The sequence below is a fragment of the Danio rerio genome, chromosome 8, assembly GCF_052040795.2.
Source record: "Danio rerio strain M-AB ecotype USA chromosome 8, GRCz13ab, whole genome shotgun sequence".
NCBI lineage: Eukaryota > Metazoa > Chordata > Actinopteri > Cypriniformes > Danionidae > Danio > Danio rerio.
Window position 1 is genome coordinate 28,940,059 of NC_141028.1, and position 22,940 is coordinate 28,962,998.

Here is a 22,940-nt window from a genome sequence, read left to right on the forward strand (position 1 = left end):
TCAATGTGAAATCTTTAAATGCCATACTCCATTTTAAATAAAATTAGACATTTTTCCTAATGTTTATCCAAAAACTGCATGATGTTGTCTGTGGAACACAACACTGCAACTGGTAACCAAATATGATATTGGAATGTTCTTTAAACATACAAGGCTAAGCGTTGACAGTTTTCTGTGAACAATCCTATGAAGTTGAATATGTTCTTTCTCAGACTTACCCAGCAGTGGCGGCCCGAGCAGCACAGGCGCACATTCCACAATGGTGACCAACCCAACAGCACTGGAGAACCTCTGAGCTCCTACAAGATCCATGAGCGTCTCGAAAAGCACAGAACTGAGCCAGCCGAACGCCACTCCGAAAAACACTGCATAAATGGCAAAGCCCAAGTAATCGGTGGAGAGTGGCGCCAACAAGTGGCAGACGCCATTATACAGCACAGACGCAGCGAAAAAGTATTGGATACGCGGACGAACCCACCGTGTGTTTGCCACCAGACCCATAGACGGCCGAGCGATCATGTCTGTGAAAGCCAAGATGGACAACAAGAATGCAGCCTTGTCTTTGGAGATATGTTTGCTTTTTGCGTAATTACTGAGGAACACAAGAGGCGCGAAGAGGCCAAAAAACATGATGACGTTTCCTAGCAAGTACAGCAAGAAGCCTCGGTGGGTGAAGAGGGTCAGATCCAGGAAGCCGTTTATGGTCTGCATCACGGTTTTTTTCTCTTGTGGTTTGATTTCAGCATCCTCTTTGGGTATGGCTGGTTGTGGTTTTGGTCCAATGGGCCGCATTAATGATCCAGCGACGCAGCAGTTGAGCAGAGCTCCGCCTAGGATGAGGAAACTGCCTCTCCACCCGAACTGATCAAACAGCCAGCTGTTCAACGGGGCCAGAGTCGACAAGAACACTGGGCTTCCTGCCATGGCGATGCCGTTAGCGATTGGCCGACGCTTGTAGAAGTATTTGCCAATCATGGTTAATGCCGGATTCAGATTGAAAGCCAAACCAAGTCCTACACGAAAAAAGAGGAAAGAGAAGTGAGAAATATTACATTTATGATTGAGGGTATGTTTACATATACTAAAAGCAGACGTTTTTTGCTTTTTTGGATATAAATGACAACATTGGAAGAGTTGTCACCATTTACTAGGGCTGAGATCCAAAACTTACATAACTGGTATGTATAAAACTTATATAACATGTAATGACATGTAAATTTCAGTGTAAATTAAATGCCTGAACGGTCAACTGAAATAAAGAGTTGCAGGAAGCGGAGAATTGGAAACATGCTTCTTTAGATGAAAAAGCTTCAGGGGTTATTGAAGAGTCCTATATCCAATATCTAACAGCACCAATACATTAAAAAGTTTGCAAAAAACAAACAAACAAAAACAAAACAGTCCAAGGCACTAAAAAAGTTAAAAAGTCTTCATGAAGGCACGTGTACATAAGGTAAAGGTGCACATTGGTGGTGTTTTTTTTTAAATAATAGGCATGTAATAGCCATGTTGGACTCTTAATTTTGTTTTGCACTCTAATATGTAACCATTGTTAAAAGATAAAGATTACAATTGTGAAACGTTCTTACTGTATGTGTTCAGTTCAAACGTGTGTGCATATGGTGGTTGAGCAGCTTACATTGTGCTTTGAATCATTTTATTTCTCAACTTAGTTTGTCCACCAGATGTCAGTGCTGAACCAAGCCACTATTTCATACCAGGACAGAAATTGAGACAAGCCATTTCAGCAGCACTACTGAAGTACAACAATCACTAGACACACAAGTTGACAAGTACATTTGTGGAGGGAATGATTGATATCTGATATTGTACTATAATATAGTTCAATGGCATATTTATAAATCATATCAATTGTAAAAAAGTGCAGACAGGTGATTTAAAAGAGTTATAACTCTGACATTGCACCTTCTGTCAAAATACAATATTAATATTGAAATATACTATATTTTCCATTGACTTAAATGGGTTCAAAACGGAGTAAATATGGAAAGGCACCATATTCTGCCAAAAAAAAAAAGTAAATAATCATGTTTCTGCAAAATAATTGGTGAAATTTGAAGCGTGTTTCTAACATAACAAAGAATACTGACTAGTTTGTTGTTTTTAGAATTGTAACTAACATTATTGCACCTGGGTTAGGTGGCTAAAGTGCCTATAGAGCATTTTTTGTAGTTTACACAATGACACAATTACACTGAAACATGTTTTCAAAAACTTGTATTTTAAGGCTCCCAAAATACCATTGCAAATAATTTATCGCCAAAGCCATTAAATGTATAATTTAAACACAATGGTATTTGTAGCTTTCATTATTTAATTGGAATCTCTCAGTCTATGATGAGTGTACTTACCGCCTATGACTCCCACACAGAAGTACAGCCCCTCCACTGTGTCACAGAAGGATGCAGCAACTAATCCCGTGCCTGACAGACATCCTCCAGCGATCATGATTGGCCGACTACCAAACTTATTCACAAGAATACTGCTGATTGGTCCTGTTGACAGAAAACAGATTTTTTTCAATAAATTAATTTGCAAAAGGATTGGGCCGATAGACGATGTCATCATCCATCGCCGATGGCCAATACACAACACGATGCTGAGCCGGCATCGCCTATCCTCCATCCGGCCCCGTCGCAAAGCCGCTCGAAAAAAAATACACATTTAGGCCCTGTTTACACTAATACACACTAAAGCCTGGTTTATACTTCAGCTTCAAGTGACTGGCGTAACCCACGGCGCAGGCAACGCGCGTAGCTGTGCATTTATACTTCTGCGTGCTGTCTCTGTTGGTCTGCATTAACACTTCTGAAACGCTAGTTGGCAGTGTAAATGTTCCTCTGTGTCAAGTTTCTTCGCTGCTGTTTTGCTTTTCCTGAAGACTTCCTGAATGTACAAGTGGCTCAAACTCGCTCATTTTGTGGCAGGAACTGGCGGACGTGCAACAACTTTAACTATGAGGTAAACACAAAAAAAAACTTTCCATCCGGAGCTCCTTCACAGGACTCCACACTTGTAAACAATCGCTCCATCGGGGTCGCGCCATTCGCGCAGCTCTCGGTCCCGCCCAGACTCATCAGCACTACCAAGTCGACCAATCACAGAGCTTGCGTTACGGGTCGTTGCGACGTGTAGTTAAATTTTTTGAAAGGTGCACGTCAGCGACGTCGACGGCCACGGCGTAGGGCTATGCGTCAACGCCGTAGCATAAGCGTGCATTTGACGCAGAAGTATAAATCAGCCTTAATACGCCATGCAATATTCTGCAAATATTTATATATTTATACCACAGAAACTGGTATTGTTTGCTTTGGCTTTTTCATGATTAATTATTGTGAAATCCTGATTGCAACAGAAAAATGCTGGGAAATATCTCTAGACTGATGGCATTTCATGCTGTTTAGCCTCAATCTTAAAGGGCCATGAAACCCCCTCGTTTCAGCAGGGTGTTTTCACACCTCTTCTTTGGAAAAAGTCAGAAAAGTGGGCGTGTCCAGCTCTGTTTAGGGGGGAGTGTCGGAGAAACTAAAGTGGGAGGGTGTGGGAGTGTCTATTTGGGCACGCGCGAGTTTCAGTCAAAATACACAGGAGAAAGGGATGGTGTTTAACCTACATGGACATCTGTAGTCGAATTATTTGCCAAATTATTAAATGTCGGACTTTAACTGCAGTTCGGCTCTTTCATTCAGGGAATTCATTCATGCCCCTCGCGACAAATGAGATATTTGATTCGAGGATCTGCTCTAAGCGTGTATTTTTCATGCAATGTTTGATACCGCACGGCGAATGACGGAAAAAAAACTCCGCATTTCCCGGAAACTTAGATGCACACGGCAGGTAGCGTCCGAAAGCCGCGTGTGTTATTCCGGTCACAAAATGCGGTGCTAACATGTTTGCACTCAATGCAATAGTTAACTTATTTGATACGAACAAACTGAATATACAAAGAGCACTGGTCGCTCACTTACCAAATCTGTAGAGACAGGACAATCACCAGCAACTAGAGCCGCGTCTTTATGAAGAGAAGACTACATCCGGAATCCGGATTTCAGCGTTTGCAGATGAGAACAGCTCTCAGGTAAACAATAATCCCCCTTAGACACGTAAATTATTGTTGTCGAGCGTCGCGTACACTGTAATCCACACGTGATCCAGATAAGCTCTCACAGAGAGAAAATGAAAACGAAACTTAATGGCAGCAAACTGTAAAAGCAACACTTCACGCTTGTTTTGCCAACACAACGTGGCGTCTCTGTGGTGTAAAGACGGTGACACTAATGAATATTAATGAAGTTGCACAATAGAGCGCGCTGATTGGTTTGAACCAAGCCTAACTCATGCATTAATGCATCACACTGTAAGACGTAATAAGGCACACTCTGGCACAGACGCCCAGTCTGCACGCTGGAATACAACGCTATTATGTCATGACCGTGACGCAGCTTCAAAAATTCGTTTCAAACAGGAAGTACGAATTTGCTTGAAATAACGCAAAAACAACCAATTTACACTTTTTTGTGAAATATAGGTGTCCTAATAGTGTTTTTAGCAGTGTGGGACACATATACCACTGTCAACAGCTCAAAAAATGTGTTTTGGTGTTTCGTGACCCTTTAAAATGAGAGCAAAATTTACCTGTAGACATTACATGAAAGAATCAATCAAAAACTAGCTTTAAAGTAACCTGTGAATAAGCAACGGTTTCTGTTGTTGCTGCAGATTTGAATGAGCGGCTAAAGAAAGTAGTTATTCGTACAAGAGTTTGAAACTCTGTGTATCATTTTCTTTTTTTAAACACGCGATTATGCCGTCGAACAGTTGTATAAACACAACATCACACTCAGAGCAGTGTGATATGGCTGTATTTTGGCACTGGTGTTGGCCACTAAGGCACTCTGGCTGTGGCTTGGAGCCAACGCATGCCTTCCACCAGTGCAGATATGAAGCCATATCGCATTGCCAGTAGTGTGATATTGCGCTCGCTCGCGCTCTCTCTCTCTCTCTCTCTCTCTCTCACACACACACACACACACACACACACACACACACGCACGCACGCACGCACGCACGCATCTATCTATCTATCTATCTATCTATCTATCTATCTATCTATCTATCTATCTATCTATCTATCTATCTATCTATCACAAACAATAATCAACAGACCAGGTTGGATAATCTTGCAATTGCGGTTTTACTTTATATAATTTATTTGATATGAACTTTAGATTAATCTAAAATTGTCTAGTCAAAAAGTGCTTTTTTATTATAATAATTAAAATTTTTTAGCTAACAAAACACAACAAACTCGTACTATATTTAATTACACTTTCTATGGCTAACTTAAAGCAGTCAAGCTAAAATGTGTAACTTTTTGAAACGCTGCAATAAGGCAGTTCCTCCACAAGATGGCATCACAGCAGCAGTCATTGCCTACACTGACACAGCAGACAGTAGGAGGACACATGAAACCACTCAAAGGAAGGAAACTGTGATGGGATCTGCACACACTTCACTAACAGGACATGTGACCAGCTGAGGAAAAACTTCATCAGCAGAACCAAGCTGACCTACGGAACCTGCTATTTCTGTGAGTGTGCTTGTCTGTGTGTGTGTGTGGGTGTGTGTGTGTGGGGGGGCAAACTGCTGTTCACTCCAGTAAAATTAGCTCAAACATTATAAATGCAGACAAAAATAGCAACCTAACACTTCTTCTCCCTAGCAGTTCCCTCACAAATATATGACTGCAATCTATATTAAAGTGATACTTAACCCGGAAATGTATATTTGGTCATCTATAAGTTGATTTTTTCCTGTTAAAAATATTTTAATTAAATATTTAAGAATGCTGTCAGTAAATGTAGTCTCTGGCTTCCATAGTAGGACATAAATTACTATGGAAGTCTTGGCCCGTTTCCACTGAGTGGTACTGTACGGCATGCTTTTATGGCCGTTTCCACTGTCAAAAGGCGTACTGAACTGAACCGTACCACTTTTTCAGCACCCTTTCGAAAGGGTACCAAACTTGAAAAAGGGTACCAAAAGGCGGAGCTAGACGCGCAGCTAAACGCTATTGGTTTACAGAGATATGTCATTCGCTTACGCAACAAGCCAGAATGAAAAGAAAAGAATCTCCATGTTTGAAATACACAGCCGAGAGATTACAGCGAATTTATATATACATATAATAACAAGCCATGGTCAACCTGGGCTCAAACAAACCTTGTCGTCATCTTGATGAACAGCCACAAAGCCGAATCTACCTTGTCCCTCATAGTTTTTTACGAGCCAGTCTGAAGCCAGAGCGGTTTCGCTTTCTTCTTTGTGCTCACCACGCATCTGAAATAACAAACGTCTTGAGCTAATGATAATAACATGTGCTTGATTATTGACGTGCTTTTGAAACCCGATCTTGTTAGACACTGACAAACGCGAGAGAGAAGCGCAAAAAAAAAGGAGAAGCCGGAAAAAGGAGGAAATTATTTCTTTAGCAAACATGAACAAACTGCCTTGTTTTAATTTTTATCATCACCTTTTAGACTAATATGAACTGGGAATGACAGAATGACTCTAACAGAGGCTGCACGAGCTGCTGAAGATTACAGACACAGATGAGAGGTTTTCACTGACTGTTGGATATATTTTGTGTTGTTTTGAACCTAATTAAGGACGAAATGTCTGCAGTGTGTAGTTTTTCTGTAGTTGGTAACATATCGGAGACTGTAAGGTGCTGTATGTGTTCATATATGTTTGTTTATTTATTTATTTATTTATTTATTTAATATAATTACAGACGTTACAGTAGGCTACTTCGCGCTGTCATTGATCTGCAGTTATAATCAAATCCTGTTTTTAGAAAAGTTAGTAATAAACATTTATACAGAACTATTTATTTGTGCAAAGCGTTTGTTTTGTGACAAGTGCTTTTCATATGATATGGGAGCGACCTGTAGAGCTTCATTGTAGACATTTCCTCGAGTGAGAATGATGCGACTGAAAATTTTGCCTTGTTTCCACTGAATGGTAAAGTACGGTACGGTTCGGGTCGGTATGGGTCACCTTTATCAGGCTTGCGTTTCCACCACAAAGGGTACCCTTTTGGTGGGCGTGGTGTATGACAAAGTTTAAGTTGACTTCATGCTCGCTCGAATAAATGTCTACAGTAAAGCTGTATGGGTCGTTCACATGTCATAATGAGCAGCACTTCTCACAAATCAGATGCTTTATACACATAAATAATTGTTTATAAATTTAGATATTTTATATAACTTTTCTATAACCATGATTTGATTATAACTGCAGATCAAAGATCGAAATAGGTTATTGTAACGTCTGTAATTATATAAAATAAATACATAAATGCAACATTTATGAACACATACAGCCCCTTACAGTCTCAGATATATTATTGAATTACAGAAAAGCTACACACATCATACATTTAGTACTTATTGGAGTTCAAAAACACACGCAATATAGCCCACAGTCAGCGCAAACCTCTCATCTGTGCCTGTAATCTTCACCAGCAAATGTAAGCTTTTTTAGAGAGTAATTTTGTCATTCCCAGTTCATAATAATCCAAAAGACAAAGATAAACATGACAGTTTGTTCATGATTCAGGTCCCTAAAACAATTTTGCTCCCGTGTTTTGACGACTTCTCGTTTTCCGCGTTTTACTCCTGCTTCACTCTTGCGCTTGTTCTTTTTTTCTGAATGGATCAGATGACGGAGACACTTCAATAATCACGCACACGTTATCATCAGCTCAAGAAGTTCGTTATATCAAATATAGAAGCGATCGCGAGCTCCCGGAAGAAAGCGAATACCGCTCGCACTTTTAGACGGGCTTGTAAAATAACAGGACACGGCAGATTTTTCTTCTTGGCTTTGTGTCTGTTCATCGAGACGACTGCAAGGTTTGTTTGAGCCCGGGTCATCCATGGCTCGTTATTACATGCATATAGTATTTCCATGTAATGTCTCGGCTTTGTATTCAAAAAACATGGTGGTTCCTTTGTTTACGTTCTGTGTAGCTCCACGAGCTTGTGATGCATCTCTGTAACCAATCAGCGTTCAGCTACACGTGTAGCTCCACCTTTAGGTAACCTTTCTCCCGTTTGGTAACCCTTTCGAAAGGGTGCCGAAAAAGTGGTATGGTACTGTTTGGTAAGCTTTTTGACAGTGGAAACGGCCATAAAATCGTACCAGACCAAACTGTACCATACCGTACTACTCAGTGGAAATGGGCCATTTGTCATACACCACGCCCACCAAAAGAGTACCCTTGGTAGTGGAAACGCAAGTCTGATAAAGGTGACCCGTACCGACCCAAACCGTACCATACCAGTCAGTGGAAACGAGCCATAAAGGTACAAGTTTCTTGTAGATGACATTCTTCAAATACTCTTCTTTTGTAATCAACAGAAAAAAGGGGATGACATGATAAGACAATGACAACTAAAACTATACATTTCCATTAAAGGTTGTCTGAAAAACTGTCCCTTTAATCATTTTCAAATGCAAAATGTAATTTATTTATGAGTTGTACTGCGCTTCACATTAATAAATTAAGTTGCACAGAAAAAAAGAGAGGACGAAATAGTCAAGTTTTTTTAGTGAACAAATAAAGCTTTTCATCAGTGCTGTCTAGTAAAAGGCTCCATTTAGAGCAGGTCACCCTGAAAGCAATGAGAGTTGAATAACTTCACTTAAAAGGCAAAACACTTCAGCCATTTACAAGAGTTTGTTTGGTCAACATGCTAACTAAGACGTTTACACGATAAACACAGAAAAGATGAAGTGATATTTGGCATAATTCCTACAATGACACAACTTACATCAGTCATATTCATCACAGTTGTAACTATCACAAACAGATAAAAACGTCATAGCAAACAGTATTGTGTGCACACAAGCTAAAGCTAACAGGTCAAGTTAAAGTAGGTATAAAGAAGCACACAGAAACGTAAAGACAAAAGCACTTTACAGTATTGCTATAAATTATCTCAGTATGGTTAGATGTTTAGTTCAGTAGTCAATATCTCAAAATGTTATATGTGCTAGTTTCCTATAAATGCTAATCTATCATCGTCATAATCAAAAGGAGGCAGAGAGACTTTGCCATTCATTTCATTTAGCCAATCAAAGTTCAAAGCAATCTGTTCGTCCCCCAGTCACATTTTTTCAAATTAATTTATTCTGACAGGCTTTGTGCAGCTGAGAACGGGCCATCCTTTCCAGCCCCCTTGTGTCGTAACATAAACTGGTTGAGGAGGACATGAGAGTCAGCAGAGGACAGGGTTTAGATACTTGTCATGTACTTTAGAAGAGATGAAAAAAAAAAAAATAAATAAATAAATAAATAAATCAATCTCTGCCAAAAAAAAAAAAAACAAACAAAAAAACTATCAGAAAACAATTATAATGACTTCCATAATTCAAGTCACCAAAGCCCAAAAATATGTCAGTAAAAAAATTAGGGTCAAAGAGGTAAAAAATAAATAAATAAAAAGGTTTGGGAATCCCCATTATAGAATATTCTTATTTTGCTGCATACTAAAGTTCAAGTTTGGTGAACCCTCACCTAAATGGTATTGTATAAGGTGGTTGACCAATAAATACTCGGTGTGATTTATTGCTCAAAAATCAAAGATGTAAATTAAGTTTTGTAAAAAATATATTTAATTTAAATATTAAAACTTTAACAGTTATTAAAAACTTGCAACTTTAATTTATCTGCATAGATGGCATTATGAAAGTCGTATTTTGTGGAAAAAAATAAATAAAATACACACATTTTTATTTTTCTTAACGGTAAAAAGTGTACAATTATATAAAAAAGTTTGTGGTTGGTGAGACATAATAATTGTGAAAATAATTTCCAAAAAACGGTATTTTAATACATTTAAAAAATTTTATGACATTTAAAAACTGAGTTGTCTCTGTTATATGATTCTGAATCTGAATTACAGAGTTGAAACTAAATAAATAATTGATGCATATTGCCATGTGTTGATAAGTATTCCTTTTAATTACATCCAATTACAAATGAAATTTAAAATAAAAAATGATTACAAAATAAATAAAAACAAAAAAAAATTAAGTAAATAATATAATAAACAAAATATCAAAACAATCAATTTTATCTATAGTTTTTTATACTATTTATTTTTTATTTTGTTTATTTTAAATAATTTAGGTTTCCTCTCTTAAATGTCACATATAGAGACAGAAAGTCTTTCCCTCTGTCTCTCTCTTGCTCTCAGGTTATGTGACTGGAAGAGCCTCTTTGTTGAGTTCAGTCTACGTGCAAAGCCACATGAGCATAATGTAGTCTTTGTGGTGGAAACTAATGACACGTTCACCAGGAAGTGACATCATTTGCATACACAGTCCTCAAGAAGCACACTGCCTCTGACGTACAAATATTAGCCATAATACATAGTTTGTATCCTCCTATGTAAGTGTCAAGTGACTCCACCAATCTCAAACCATTCAGCGTCTTTATACCACCAGTCAAACCTTGCTAGTCCCATTCCACCCACACACTTCCAAAGCGTTTGACTTAATATTAGATGAAAGTAAATAAGTGTGGTTTAACGGTCTGATGACGAATCAGCATAGCAATGTGGGTGATTGCCTTTAAGGACAGGCAGATTTAAACTGGTTTTCCAACTTGATCCACCTAAGCAACTTAATTACATGGAAACTTGTAAAAAAAAGACGTGCAAACACACACAGATGTGTCTTTCAGTGCACATCAGCAGCTAAAAGCAGGTCAGAGTTTAAACACACAGCTGTTTCAGTTCTGACCTTATTTTACTTTAGCAGCGCAAATAAAACAACTAGAAATAATGGGTTAAGCAAATTTTTCCTGTGATGTGACTAGCAGCGAACCACACAACTGAATCACAAGCCAGTCAATTTTCTATCCATTTTGAAACCATGGATTCTTAGTTTAAAAGAGGGAAACAAAGCCTTGGGCACTTGCAATCCATGTACAGCAGTATTTTAAATCACTAAAACCCAAGCATGGTTAAAATGATAGCTGGAACCAAACACTAGCTTTTTGTGAAGTTTATTTATTTACTAATTTCGAGAGGATCACATGCCTATGATTGCTCGCGACTGGCCCCGCATTATCCAATTTATGATTCATCAGACGACTAATAAGCCACTATAAAGGCTCTAGGTTTCATACCACAGTCATCTTCAATTTGAAGAATCCCCCGTTCCACCCCTACTACTTCTTTCCTAGATGGGTGGAATGATAGCCCAGTGGTTAGCACAGCAAGTTCTTTAGTTCTGTTCATTACCAAGCCAGCTAATGTTTCTGTTCGGAGTTTGCACATTCTCCCCGTGCTCGTGTGGGTTTTTCCCGGGCCCCCCGGTTTCTCCCACCATCCAAAAACATGCAACTTAAGTTAATTGACCAATCCAAGTAAGTATTTCTCAAGAGCAATCACTATCTGTTTAATAGCTACTACAGCGGGGGAGTTCTCGAGATTTACCTCAGCACAAACTCCCCTCTCGCCTCAGCAAAACACGAAAAAAAGTGATGGCAGTAAACTGAACTCACCTCCAGCATACATGACAGCCAGCATGATTGAGGAGATCCATGACACCTGGCTGCTGGTGGCATTAAATATGACCTCAATCTCCTTGAAGAACACCGTGATGGATTTTGGGAAGGCATAAGAGAAGCCGATGCTGATAAAGGCTCCGACCACCACTGCCCAGCCCCAGCCGCCCTCTGGAGGAGTGTAGCCCACTGGACCTCCTGTTGCTGGAGGCATCTTCACACTCACAGATGAGGGTTGATGATGGAAATGAAGTACTGAAGTAAGATCAGCTGAGCTTCAAGCACACTGTATCAATCTGTAAGAGAAAGAATGAATAAACAAGCATGTTTTAGAGAAGAGCGCACACAAACAGAGTGAAAGACAGTAGTTCTCAACTCTGTGAACTGTGTCAGACCCAAGTGGAGTTCACACTGGACGAGGTCCAATTGAGGAAAAGCTATCCACGCGGACAGAGCAAGAGAACAGCATGTGAATGAACAAAGCGTGAACACAAACACTGTGTAAACAGCTTGTAGATTGAGCGTAACTGCTTTAGTCAGTTATTTTTTAACTGAGTGGATGTCAAAACACAAACATACAAGCTCCGGACACATCAAATGAACTGAAATGCCTTTACACACACTCACGTTCACACAGAGCTATCTTAGTGAGGACATTTATCAACTAGATTTCCATCTAAAATTATTATAATGAACACTGAATACTTATTATAAAGATACCGAATTAAAAAAGCAGGAAATTATTAGATTATTCTTTTTTTTTTTAATTGGGTAAGATGGATGATAAACTATGATGGAAAAATAACTCCACAAATGTCTTCTCTATATCCTTACCCTAAAATGAACCATCACAAATGAAAAAAAAATCTTAATATCTGCTGATAGTAATCAAAAAACTAATTGAAATGTAGTAAATAATACAAGTTATGTATTTTAGATTTAGCATTAAAGGTCCTGTGAAGCACTTTGAAATGTGCATTTTTTATTCGATATTTGACAGTCTCAACTGAATGAAGAGAGGCTGGGACAGAGAAGCTCCTCCCTTTAAAAAAACAGCAAAAAGCATTTTGTTTTTATCACAGATCTGCTAGTGCGAGTGGTTGAGATCAAGAACATCAAATAAAAAGCGTCTTTAAGAGGGTAAAATGGCATGTCAGATACTAGACGGCATTTGATTGGTCAAGATTGTATGAGAATGAGAACATATGAGGTGACATGAAAACAAAACCGTTGACCACTTTAAACACAAGTGACAAACTGTAATCTTGGAATTTTTATATCAGTTTATATTTTTTAAATGAAAACTGTTAATTGTCACCTGTTTTGGAGCACACTAGCTAATAGATATCCTTAAAACTAACAGAATGAAACTAAAATCTAAACATTTAACAGGACGTTTGAGGGTGCAAGTTAGGATGTAACGATTCATGACTCGATACGATTTAACTAAAGACTCAACTAGACTCAACTAAAACTGTGATTTTGCTAGGATTTGACATATTTTTAAAAGTCTTTGCACATTTACAGTGTCCCCTGCTAAAAAAACACTTTCACTGAGGACTGAGATGGCTGCTGTGGAGAGGAAAGCCTTTTCTAAACCAGAGAGCAGGGTGTACAGAGGTGGTCAATGGGCCCTCTGCTCCAGGGAACTGGCCACCGCAATAAAATACTGATTATTAAAGGACTAATTACATCGTAGGATAGAAACAGGACATGATTATTTATTTATTCATTTTCATTTTGGCTCAGTCCCTTTATTAATCTGGGGTCGGCCCAGTGGAATGAACAGCCAACTTATATAGCATATGTTTTACCCATATGTATGCCCTTCTAATCACAACCCATCTCTGGGAAACATCCATACACACTCAAACATTACAGACAATTTAGCCTACCCAATTCACCTTAACTTGTCTTTGGACAGTGGGGGAAACTGGAGCAAACCCACGCGAATGCAGGGAGAACATGCAAACTCCACATGGAAACACCAGCTGACCCAGCTGAGGCTTGAACCAGAAACCTTCTTGCTTTGAGGCGAAAGCACTACCTACTGTGCCACCATGTCGCCTTGAACATGATTATGAAGGCAAATAATTAATATTACTTGTATAATTAATTAGTATAAGTATCAGTGCGATACACTTATGAAGTAGGGTTGGGCATCTAAGCTATAATGCCGATCCGATACGCATCTCGATACAAAGAATACGATCCGATATATTAGCGATGCATTTGTGACATATTGCGATGCAACACGATACGATTCACACCCATATCACGATACGATGCGATATTTCAGCACTAACTAATTAGATCAAGTTTATGAGATGATGTGAAAGAGGATGCTGTGCCATTGAATGAGTTTGATTATTTATAAACCAAGCAAAACCAAGACTTTTTTACAAACTGGCTCTTCTCTCAGAGCCAGAGTGTCAGTTTACAGTAGAGGGCCATTTTAGAACCTACAGTATAGCACATATTATTTAAGTATTTTCAAGATAAACAGAATGTATAAGTGCAATATATATTAAAAAAATATGTATATATTTGCACTCTTTCAACATAAATAAAATTAGCATTGCACAACAAGAATTGTGATTTAACTTTTCAACTATGAAAACAAGTTTTACAAAGATATATTTTGCCACTGATTATTCAAAACTTAAGGCTGTGAACTAGCAGTGTTATGCTGCTTTGAAACAACACTGTCACTGTAAACAACAGGCTAATAAAAATATAACAAACCAGCAATCTTCTTGCTGTGAGGTGGTCAAACTACCCACTGTGCCACCGTGACACCCAATTATTTTTATCATTATTATTATTAATATTATCATTATTATAATTAAATAAAAATTAACAGGAGGAGGTGTTTAAAACCTTCGTTCTCCGTGACACTAGGCTGAATATCTTTGCAGGTGAATAGCATTCGTTATTGGCGTAGAGCGAGCAGAACTGTTGCGCATGGAAAAAAAAAAACTTGCAATGCTTTTCTCACCACTTTTGGAGCTGGTTGAAGCAGTGCGAAAGCCGGGGATGCAGAAACACTAGAAGATGCTTCCACAACAACACCGTGGCGCCGCTTCAAGTGAGATATCAGATTAGTCGTACTGCCCGCGTATTTTACAGATGCGCGGCACATTTTGCAAATTGCATCTGTCCTGTCATGTCGTCCATCCTTAAATCCATAATGTTGCTTGCCATACTTTAGATTTAAAACTCAGTGGGGAATAAAATGTTTGTTTTGCTTCTCGCGCTTTCTGAGGGCGCTCCACTAGCTTCATCCGCACACCTGATACACTGAGTTGTAGTGTGTGCACATCCGCAAATCCGTTGCTAAGGCTTACTTTAAGTAGGTCGATTAAATTATGCGCCAAAAACAGGTTGACAACACTTGTTAATAAATAAAAAAATACATTCTATATTAAAAATATAAGCTGTATCTCGGAAAAATCGATGCATCTCGCAAAAACTGATGCATCTCGATTTGCTTTCAAAATTTCATTCATCCTCTGCTGCTCAACCGATGCACTCGCATCGTGAACGCGCATAACCGCGTATCGATACATATCGGTTAATCTTCCCATCCCTATTATGAAGAGATAACCTTGAACATTTGATGTGCAGGTAGAGAGTTTGTGCTTGTAAACAACACTTCTACCAATTTGATTGGTTACATATTTTAATCAATTTTCAACCTGCTCATGTTAAATTCCTAGGTGTAAGTGGTTTTTGCCAAGCTAAAAATGCCAGCGTTCTCCTAAAAATGCTCAGCTGTGAGCACTTCTCCAACATTCTCACCATATTGTTCTAATAAAATGTGGTGCTTCCATTGTCAACAACTGAAGATTTACACTTGGTTCAGGAATAAAAACACTTTGGAGCACATGGACCCTTAAAAATGTGAATAACAATGTATGTTCTAGTTGGCTGACTCAAACAAGCCCTCAGTGCCTGAATGAGGTGTGAATGCACACTTAAGGTACATTCATTTAATTTCCATCTCTTTGATAATGTAGATGTCTGAGTGATTGTCAATGGTTATGTTGATTGAAGTAGGGCTGTTAAGACTTCTCAATGTGCAAAATCCTTTAACTGCCGTTTGAATTCACATCCTGTGTTTAAGTTCTCACTCAAAGCTTGCCCCCTAAAATGTATCTAAACTATGCCACTGTGCTTCTTTAAAGGTTCACGAAACCCTCAAGTACTTTTTTTGAGATTTTAACAGATTTGTGAGAGTTAAGCATCAGTTGAGACAATGTTAGCACTTGTTAGCTTTAATTGTGGGGAAAACTGGGTAATTTTGAGCTTTTGTCAGCTAATTTCTTCTTCCGGGTTTAAAATGATTTTTGGGGCGGGATCAAAATGGGCGACGTAGCGCAGAACTGCAAGTGCAAAGATAATGCGTTGGTTTCTCATTTTTATTCATAGTGGAGCTTTCTTATCCTATGAGAAGAGCCTGCTTCTTAATTATTCATGAGAGCACATGCTTTCTGAAGACAAAGCAGACCTGGCTGCCAGTGCCAAGCTCAGCTGTGAAATTCTATGTTGATGACTGGGTGAGACGCATCCGCGGACTCACTGTACGCATTATTCAGCTGTTCATGAAGGGTTGTATGTGTTTGTTTCCATGATCCACGGGGTTTGTTGCATGTGAACTGAAGGTGGGGGTGTCATGGCTTTTTAAGATAAGAATACTGCTTGAAGACACCTCAAAGTCTCCAGGGGTGGGTGCCAATCAGTTCCCTTTTTAGGAAGTCATTTAAAGGGATGTCTCTATAAATGTTTGCTGCCTGAAAAGTCCCAAAATGCATCATCAAAAAATCAGGGAGCATCGATTCAATGTTTCCTTAACAAAATTCAAAAGTGCGAATTCCATATCACATAAACCAAATCACCACACATAACATAAGACTTTCTCCATATAAATTTAACTCTAAATGTACACTCACCAGTCACTTTATAAGACAATTACTAGTAGCGGGTTGGACCCCCTTTTGCCTTCAGAACTGCCATAATCCTTAGTGACAGATTCAACAAGGTTCTGGAAATATTCCTTAGAAATTTTGGTCCATGTTGACATGATAGCATCATAGTTGCTGCAGATTTGTCGGCTACACATCCAAGATGAGAATGTCTTGTTCCATCACATCCAAAAGGTGCTCTATTGGATTGAGAAAAAGGCCATAGGAGGCCATTTAAGTACAGTAAACTCATTGTCGTGTTCAAGAAACCAGTCTGATATGATTCACGCGCTATGACATGGCGGGTTATCATACTGCAAGTAGCCATCAGAAAATAGGGACACTGTGGTCATAAAAAGATGGACATGGCCAGCAACAATACTCTGGTAAGCTGTGGCAATGACATGATGCTCACTTGGTACTAATGGGGCCAAAGTGTGCCAAGAAAACATCTTCCACACCATTACACCACCACCAGACTGAACCGTTGATCCAAGGCAGGACAAATCCATGCTTTCAAATTCTGACCCTACCATCCAAATATTGAAGCTAAAATCAAGACTCATCAGACCAGGCAACATTTTTCTAATATTCTATTGTCCAATTTTGATGAGCCTGTGCAAATTGTAGGTTCAGTTTCATGTTCTTAGCTGACAGGAGTGGCACCTGGTGTGGTCTTTTGCTGCTGTAGCCCATCCGCTTCAAGGTTTGACATGTTGTGCATTCAGAGATTTTCTTCTCTTCTGCATACCTTAGTTGTAACAAGTGGTTATTGGAGTTAATGTAGCTTTTCTATCAGCTCAAATCAGTCTGGCCATTCTCCTCTGACCTCTGGCATCAAGGCGGTTGCGCCTACAGAACTGCCCCTCATGGGATATTTCCTCTTTTTCGGACCATTCTCTGTAAACTGGAGACATAATTGTGCGAGAAAATACCAGTAGATCAGCAGTTTCTGAAATACTCAGACCAGCCCGTCTGGCATCAACAACCATAGCACGTTCAAAGTCAATTGAATCACCTTTTCTCTCCTACCTGCTGAACTGCAGCAGATCGTCTTGACCATTTCTATATGCCTAAATGCACTGAGTTGATGACGTGATTGGCTAATTAGAAATTTGCATTAACAAGCAGTCGGAGAGGTGTATCTAATAAAGTGGCTGGTGAGTGTATAAAGTTAAACAGGTACAGAACAATCAAGCAGACATTCATGAACAATTAATGGTTGGAATGTTGCTAGTACATGAAACCAATCAAATTATTTCACCATAACTGATCTGTACCTTTACGAAATATATAAAATTACTATATGAAAAATAGTTCACTTCTAAGATTCCAACAACACCAACCCTTACCTTTACCACATTCTAACCGTAACCCTAAATCCATCTAAATACCCAAGCAGCCATTGAAAAAGAGAAGTGCCAGGAATTGAGGACCAGCTAAAAATGTTTAACCCTGATTTTGTTTTTCCTCGTTCGAATGGTCTAAAGCTCAAACTGCCCCTAACAAATATAGTTTTTCAAATGTACACGCACAAACAGTAAACTGAGTCAGTCAGGATTCAGAACAGAGAATACGTTCACTGGCGCGTGAAAGTCATGGTCTCAGGCTGTTATTTGTGCTTGGGGAGGTGAGGGCTAAATCACTGGTTGGGCCTCAGAGAGGAAGAGGGTTCATACATTAGTGAGGATGGAACAGTTGGGGGTAACCAGACATATTTTAATTAAGTCTTACCTTCATGTTGCTTCAGACAGAAACTTAAGCACCTGAGCACTCATAAAGCTGTCATGATGCAACTACTACTGTTTTTCTTTATAGACAACTAGAATAAATTCTGTTTTTCATTAGTGTTATTATAGTGTCACTGAACTATTTTTGTAGTTTTTATTAAATAACTACATTCATCTTTTGACAACAGCAGTGTTTCTTCAAAATTATTCATAATTAAATGAATATATGGCTTAGGGTTCCGAAACAGGGATTAAAATAGTTACAATGTTGCTCTTTGTTCTTGGTGTGGTTCACTTTTACACTGCAAAGCTTCTAAACAGACCAAAATAGCTAAAACAAGTCATGTGCGAGTAAACTCTCCTCACATTGGTCAGAGTTCCACGGTTTATTTTGCAGTCCCGCTGAGCTGAGGCGTCCCGTCTTTATTTTATTTTATGACGATGAGCAATAAAACATTATAAGCGGAAAGCTGCACTTTTTTGAATAATGAAACACACAGACAGTCACCAAAAATTAAAACAGAGGCAAGACCTTCTCATCTATAGCCGTTGGCTAGAATTTATAAATAGAGATAAATGACAGTGAACCAAGACTGCTGTTCGGTCAATTTTGCTAACAGATAAACAGCTCTCATTAATAGTTCAGCATGCTTTCACTTTTGTATTTAACATGAAACTCAGATTTACCGGTATAGGGATGACATCCCACCCACTATACTCAATTCTCTCTTCGTATAGCCGTATACATTACTATTACATATCAATAATACATCGATATAGCCTGGTTCGTTAGTTCATTCTGCCTTCTCTCTACAATCGATCCACTACAAAGTCTGTTTCAATTGAGCAGAGACCACCTCCTTCTGGTGATCTCGAACCCTTTGTTTTGCCATGTATCCATCTGTGTTTGCTGGTTTCACATGTCAAATGAACTGCGCTAACAGGGGAAACGCGCCAGGGTCCGAAACAAGTCTAGTTATGAAAGCATCCTTAGAATTTTTTTTTTAAAAGAACATGGGTTTCCTTTCTAAAAGGAAATACTATACATCGAAGCAAGTATGTCAGCATAGTATCTTTCGGTTAAACCGGTTTCAGAATATAGTCAGATGCTATTTGCAGAATCACTGGACTTGTCAAGGCCTACTGTGCACATCTGAAGGAATTAAAAGCATGACAAGGTACAATAGACTCCAGACATTCAAAATACGAAAGTGAAATTAAACAGCTTTATGTAACTGTTGTTAATTTTTGGTGAAATCTAGTGCAGTGAGCAGTGTTTGTTGGCATAAACAGTGTAGAAAGGATTGCTTTCTCAAGATAGCAGCTGCCACTAGCCAAAGTGTGAAGTTTAGCTGCCAAAGGTTTAAGAGTGCCGAACTGAGACTAATCTTTTTACTGCTTGTTAAGTTTGCACATACATAAGCGATAGCAAGATTCACCCGACATCTTTTCAATTCAAAATTGTGGAAAACACAACTTCTTTCTTACGACTGTAATCCCACAGAGCCAAATCTTTGACAAACGACAAAGTCAGGTTCACACAGAGGAATCTGGCCAAAATTCTGGGGGAGTTTACAAAAGAAAAGACTGCCTGACCAACATCTAAAGTGACCAATCTTTTGGTTTTATGCAGCATTTAAAGCAAGCTTGTGTCTCCTCTGAGAAAAGAGGACGCATGCGGTTCGTATGACAGCAAAAATGTGATGTACTAAAGTATTAAAGAGTTGCAGAGAAAACAGTGAATTAAGAGAAAGAGAGATACTGAAGCAGCTGTTCATTCTTCAAGTATTAAGAGGACTTGATTGCCAGCCCTGATACATTCTGAGAAAGACACTCCCTTTGAACATTTTTTAAACAGCAGTTTTACTGGCACCCATGAAAAGTTTTTATCTGCTCCCAAAAATATTTACACAACTAAATAAATCTTTTACTTTGCAAAATAATAAATTGCAATGAAGAGAGTAAATAGGACCTATTTGGAACTGTAAAACATTTTATGCACTTCTGCATTTGTGTGTGAAAAGAGAATAAAAGCGGGATTTGTCTTTCTGTGGAATAGAGTAGAACATGACAAGTAGGCATTACATACCAGAATGTGCTCAAGTTCACTAAAATATCACCTAAAGGCTATTGGACAATATTTTTAACATTATTAACATGGTTCATAAAAAAGAACATAAGAAAAGTTAGAATAAAACAAGTTCTAAGGGTACACACACACACACACACACACACACACACACACACACACACACACACACACACACACAGACACACACACACACACACACACACACACACACTGAGAACTGCATTGAGAGGATTTTTTGCAAATGCATTTTAGGGTCATTTGCATCAATCCAGGATATGATTTCACTGCATTAATGTCTGTTTTCACACAAGCTCAGAGACATTAGCTTAATTACACAGAGCAAAATTAAAGTTTGAATGTATTAACACCCATCACACCACATTCACTGTAATATTTTATTTGTTTATTACGGTCTAATTTCTGTTTGAATGAATGAAGAGATGCATTAACCCATCTTTTTAATTTGATTTAAAAACATGCCAATCAACAGCATTTCACTAGGAGTATGTTTACATGGACACCAAGAAAACGATTTCAATATGATTAGACAATGCTTTGATTAAGAGTCTACCACGTAAACATACATTTTTGATTAATTTATTCCGATTAAGGTCATAGATGAACTAAACAAAGCGGAATAAGTCAAGTGGAATATGCAGATTTTAATCACATTGAGGTACAATCCAAACATGTAAACATCTTAAATCAAACCATTACCTTTGTGTAGAATTTTCACTGCATTTTGCATCACGATAGTCTATACACACAGGCTGTTTGACACAATTCTCTGCACCTACCAAGTCATTGAAAGACCACAGAAACCAGCATTGCGAAATGGAGAATGTTTTTGTTCCATACAGTGTGTGGTATCAAATTCCATTAAAACAACACTTTCAGCAGTTCATACTCGCATCTAATACCTCGTTTGATATAGGGGGCATGCATGAAAGTTTCCTGAATGAAAGTGAAAGGGCCAAACAGCAGTTAAAGTTGAAATTAAAAATAAAACATCCAAAGATTACATGAAACTATAGACAAAATGTGGATAGTGTGGTGATGCAATGACATTAATTATGCGCTATAACATGTAAAACAATATCATGAAAGGAACATTAAAGAAGCAACTCATGTAAAGACCTTAATGATATTATTGTCTTCTTTAGATTAAGGCAAATATTCCATTTCCGATGTTTATGTAAACGTAGTCACTAAGAACTACCAACCAGCTAACTAGAGGTGAGATTTTAGGTGATTTTAATTATATGACTCGCTATTATGGCAAAGGAGAATCACTACTATGGCTGAGGAGATACCACATGTCAGCGGCAAGTTCTTTCTCCTTAAAAGTTGTAATTTATCAGAAAATATATCTTGCTCAGGTACCCTGATAATCTATAAAAGTTGTCACAAATAAGTATTTTTTGTCATTGTTACAAATTTTTACAACAAACATGCACATGTTTTAATATATTCATAACTACATTTATGTTTTACCACGTCAACCTTAAAAAAACAAACAAACAAACAAAAAATTCGCTAAATGTTGCAATTGTCTGATCTCGTAAGAAGCAAGAGATTGTGATGAGATCTGATGACATGTGCAGGTGCTGTAGTGCGGTCCCATTTCTTAGGGGTACATTTTGAAGCCCTTTCCCTTCACACTCTGTTTTAAGGGCCAAGGGGAAGGGGTAGAAAAATAGAATTGGGTCTAGATGTGAAAGGTGACTAGTTTTCAGCGTTCTTTAATACATCTTTTGTGTTCAACAGAAGAAAAAAAGTTGAATGGTTGGAACAGGGAAACTTGAGGGAGAGTATGTTTTTATTATTGTATGATGACAGCTTAAAAATGCTTTGGTTTGAAATAGCCTTGGAATTACACTTAGATTTAGAACGCAATAAGAACCCATTTGTTTTTTCCCTTCACACACACTGTGTGCTAATGAAACTCTTGTGCTCACAAAATCAGTGTTTGGAAACATCTTTATACTTGAGCAAATGAAAGTGCTGATCTGCTTTCTCACACATTCCAATAAAGCCTCCGAAAACCACAATCTATCAGAATAGCATGACAGCAGGAGCCAGATCATACATAAGACGTGCATTCTTACCCTCAGTTCTTTGAAAAAATATGCATCTTAAATCAAGAACAGGAAAAACTGAAGTGCTTATGCGTTACAAGCTCACCATAAAATGAGTTTTCCTGCTGACTTTGCATATGCCCTTAAAGGCAGAGTGGCTCAACTGCCATACAGTTAAATATAAATCATTGATAAAGAGTATGACAACCTTGCAAAAACATATGAGCAAATATTAATTCTACTTGGTTACTGAAGAACTACCATGTTGTAATATTCAGAGGTCTGAAAGACGTATAAAATTAGTACAAAATTACAACAAAACCCCCATATTTACGTAAAATCATTTGAGTTTAAAAATTGCTTGTTCTGAAATCAGGTCCTTTTAAGGACCTGGAATACCAAGCTAATATTAAATTCTTCAAAAATCTCCCAAAATACTTCAGTTTGGTCTAATTAAGTCATGAAGAGGCCGTT

General features: G+C 38.3%; 1 protein-coding gene and 1 long non-coding RNA gene across 13 annotated transcripts in view; both read right to left on the reverse strand.

The window, feature by feature from the left end:
* LOC147842651 (uncharacterized) overlaps nt 1-22,940 on the reverse strand; it is a 464,331-nt gene that overhangs the window by 439,516 nt on the left and 1,875 nt on the right. The window lies entirely within an intron of this gene.
* Nucleotides 1-22,940, reverse strand: part of slc16a1b (solute carrier family 16 member 1b) — a 41,403-nt gene that overhangs the window by 5,035 nt on the left and 13,428 nt on the right. For 6 of the 12 annotated variants that reach the window (XR_015496891.1, XR_015496894.1, XR_015496892.1 and 3 more), the window contains 3 exon segments: nt 11,600-11,898; nt 2,373-2,516; nt 219-1,013 (listed from right to left, as the gene is read on the reverse strand). Coding sequence is in view for 3 of the 12 variants with exons in the window: in NM_200085.1 (NP_956379.1) it covers nt 219-1,013; nt 2,373-2,516; nt 11,600-11,816 (1,156 nt within the window). In the remaining 9 variants the exon portion in view is untranslated. 12 annotated transcript variants of the gene reach the window in all.